General features: G+C 45.3%; 1 protein-coding gene across 1 annotated transcript; it reads right to left on the reverse strand.

Annotated features, from left to right (window-relative positions):
* Positions 1-419: 419 nt before the first annotated feature.
* On the reverse strand, positions 420-794 carry LOC107779892 (VQ motif-containing protein 1). The gene has a single exon (XM_016600394.2). It carries the CDS (start codon positions 792-794, stop codon positions 420-422), a length of 375 nt encoding a protein of 124 aa, XP_016455880.1.
* Positions 795-3,068: the final 2,274 nt, after the last annotated feature.

The raw sequence follows: 3,068 nt of genomic DNA on the forward strand, positions 1-3,068 counted from the left end.
TTTTTTTGGCACCGTATAATCTTATATGATTAAGCGGAATGTGTATATTAAAACTAGTAACAGTTGATGATGTAGCATATAGTCAAGAGGTTCAACTGATCCCACCATTTTCGACATGAAATATAGATATAGATGGAAGAAAGTTATTATTTTTAAAAAATTAATTTTGAGCTTATAATTGCAATAGTAAAAATTAAAGGTTGAACCCGTAAAATTTATATCTTGAATCCACCTCTCAGCCTAACCTTCCCAAAATCCTGAATCCCCCTTTGTTGACCAGAGCATAAAAATTTGGGGGCTCAGCAGAACTAGAGAAGGATAATAAAGAATGAATGAATTAAATAATGGTAGAAGAAATGTTTTAGTACAACAAATGAGAATAAAGAAGCAGTAGCATGTAGGAACAAGTCATGCGTGGGCTAATAATTAGAACGATATTCATCTGCATAAAGGCGAAGAAGGTCGTCCACAGGAGGCAACTCTTTAAAAATATTGTCAAAATCGTTGAATGACATCCCCCGCCCTAAACTTGGACTTGGTTTGCGCGCAATGGACTCGGTCTCAGAAATTAATGCTCTACTACTTTGATCATCCCAATTAGTGTAGCCGTGGCGGTAGTAATTAGCTGCCGCGGTTGGCGGTGGAGCGGCGGCTACCTCCATCTCTACAGTGGAATTCTTGCCGGTTAGTCTCTGAACTACTGACTTGAAGCTGCTGGCATCCGTCTCTATATATTGTGTGTTGATTACAACTATCTTCACTGGAACTGTCATATTCTTTGCTGCTTTTGACATGTTTAATTAATTTCTAAGCCTTCTTCTTCTTCTTATTGCTAGCAACTAACACAGCCAATAGCTTCTGTTTCTTTGACGTTAAATGGGAAAATGTTGACAACTGGCTTTAAGGAAGGAGGGGCTGTTTATTTGATTACTGAAGATAATATGTGGGTACGTATTTATAGAGGGTGTAGGATTTGGAAGTATGTACGGCAAATAATTGAAGTTTCATTGTTTTAGTTTTTGTTAACATTGACATGGGTGACAGTTTGACAGTTAAGAAATGGCGTCGTTAAAAAAGAGTTGACCGTTGTGTGCTGTCTAGAAGGACTGACGTGTTAAGTCAATTTTCAAAGCAGATGATATTAAAAAAAAAAAAAAATTGTCAAAGCACGCATTTGAGAAAAATGTAATCTTCTTGCACGATCCACGAAATTGCGTCGACTGATTTGGCTACCAGTTATGGGAAAAAATAGGTGATGCCAGGCATAGTGAGGAGGCTTTGCATAGTTAGTGTTACGCGACGCCTTCCTGATGATCTTTGGAAGGGCAACGTAAGGCTAAGCAACCGATGTCAGTGCGGTTGCTGTCCGCCAATGAGGTCCTCGCCGCACGCTAGACTAGATTGTCAGTGCCGTGCGGGAAAACCAATGTCGTAAGCAAATTGCGGAAGCTGAGAGAGAATTGGGTTTTGAATGATGATGATGATTTTATTGATGAATGAAAATGCTGATTACAATGATGCGGTGTCGAGGGGGAGAGACACCAGAAAATGCTTGCTTGAAAATGTTTGATTGTTTGGTCCCTCTTAATAATGCTTAAAAAAAATAAACCAACATTACAAGACTAGTCCTAATAAAGCTGTAGAAGCACACTGAAATGAAAATGATGTAAACTAGCCTATGATTACAATGAAAAGGACTTAGATTATTACAAGGAAAAACTAAGTCCGATGGCAGCATCTTTGTCTTGCGGGTCAGGGTCTGTGCGCGCGTTGCTGTGGGCGCGCGCGACACTTGATGTGCTGGCCTGAGGCTGGGCACTGGTGCTTGGCATCAGGGTCTGTGCGCGAGGCGCTGCTGGAATGGGCCTGCAGCTGGGCGCTGGCGAGGCATCAGGATCTGCGCGCGCGGCATTGTCAGGGCGCGCGGCGCTGTTGTCATTGGCCAGCCCTTGGGCACTGGCGAGAGGCATCGGTGGGGCGACAGAGGCGCATGCGCGCTTGTCACTTGGCGCAGCCAAGACCACGGGGCCGACCATGGTGCTAGGCATTGTGAGGCTTGCTAGGCCGCCATGGGGCGCGGCCAAGGGGTCATGGGGCATGTCTGGAAAGCAGCCCATGACATTCTCCCCCACCTGAGTTGGCGCCGTCCTCGGAGCCTTATGATGATGATGATGATGTTTCTGATGGTTGTTGAATGGGAGGTCTGCGCCTCTCTGTTCTTTGAGCTTGCTGTTGTAGCGAAGCAATGATTTCATGCGGCTGACATGGAAGACTGGATGGATCTTACACCAGGATGGAGTTTTGACCTGGTATGTGGACTTCCCAATGCGTTTTTCAATGGGCAGGGGCCCGATGTATTTTTGTTGCAGCCGAGGGTCATAGGTCCTTTCTGCAAACAAGTACCGCTTTGGGATGCATAGCATTACTTTGTCCCCTGGTTGATGTTGGGCAAAGCAAAGCTTTTGTTCGGTGAACTTTTTTGCCCGCTCTTGGGCCCTGATGAGATAGCTCCGCACTATCTCCATGTTGCGCTCCCATTCGCTCGAGAAGTTGGCAGCTCGAGGAGATTTCGGCATGGTTGATGCATTCACCGTTTGCAGGAGAAGTGGTTGATGTCCGGTAACAATTTCAAAAGGGCTCTTGTTTGTATGATGGCTCTTTTGAGAATTGAAACACAGTTGAGCAGCATCCAGGAGCTTCACCCAATGCTTCTGTGATCCGGTTGCAAAGTTGCGGAGATATTCCTCCAGCATGTCATCGAACCGGTCTGTCTGGCCATCCGATGGTGGATGGATGTCTGTGTTGTGACTCAATGTTGACCCAAAGCACCTGAAGAGATGGGTCCAAAAGTTGCTAGTGAAGCGTGAGTCGCGCCTACTAACAATGTTTTTGGGCAGGCCCCAATGTTTGACAATGTGCGAGAAGAAGAGTCGAGCTGTATCTTCTGCTGAGATGTTTTGCGGGGCTGCTATGAAAGTTGCATAGTCTGAGAGCTGATCTATGACAACCATGATGGATGCAAGATTGCCGACTTGGGGCAATCCCGTGATGAATCTAAGGGAAACACT

The sequence above is a fragment of the Nicotiana tabacum genome, chromosome 10 (assembly GCF_000715075.1).
Source record: "Nicotiana tabacum cultivar K326 chromosome 10, ASM71507v2, whole genome shotgun sequence".
Classification (NCBI taxonomy): Eukaryota; Viridiplantae; Streptophyta; class Magnoliopsida; order Solanales; family Solanaceae; genus Nicotiana; species Nicotiana tabacum.

What these genes read in the sequence shown, in the direction of transcription:
- LOC107779892 (XM_016600394.2), bottom strand. Translation starts at nt 794, where the DNA reads ATGTCAAAAGCAGCAAAGAATATGACAGTTCCAGTGAAGATAGTTGTA.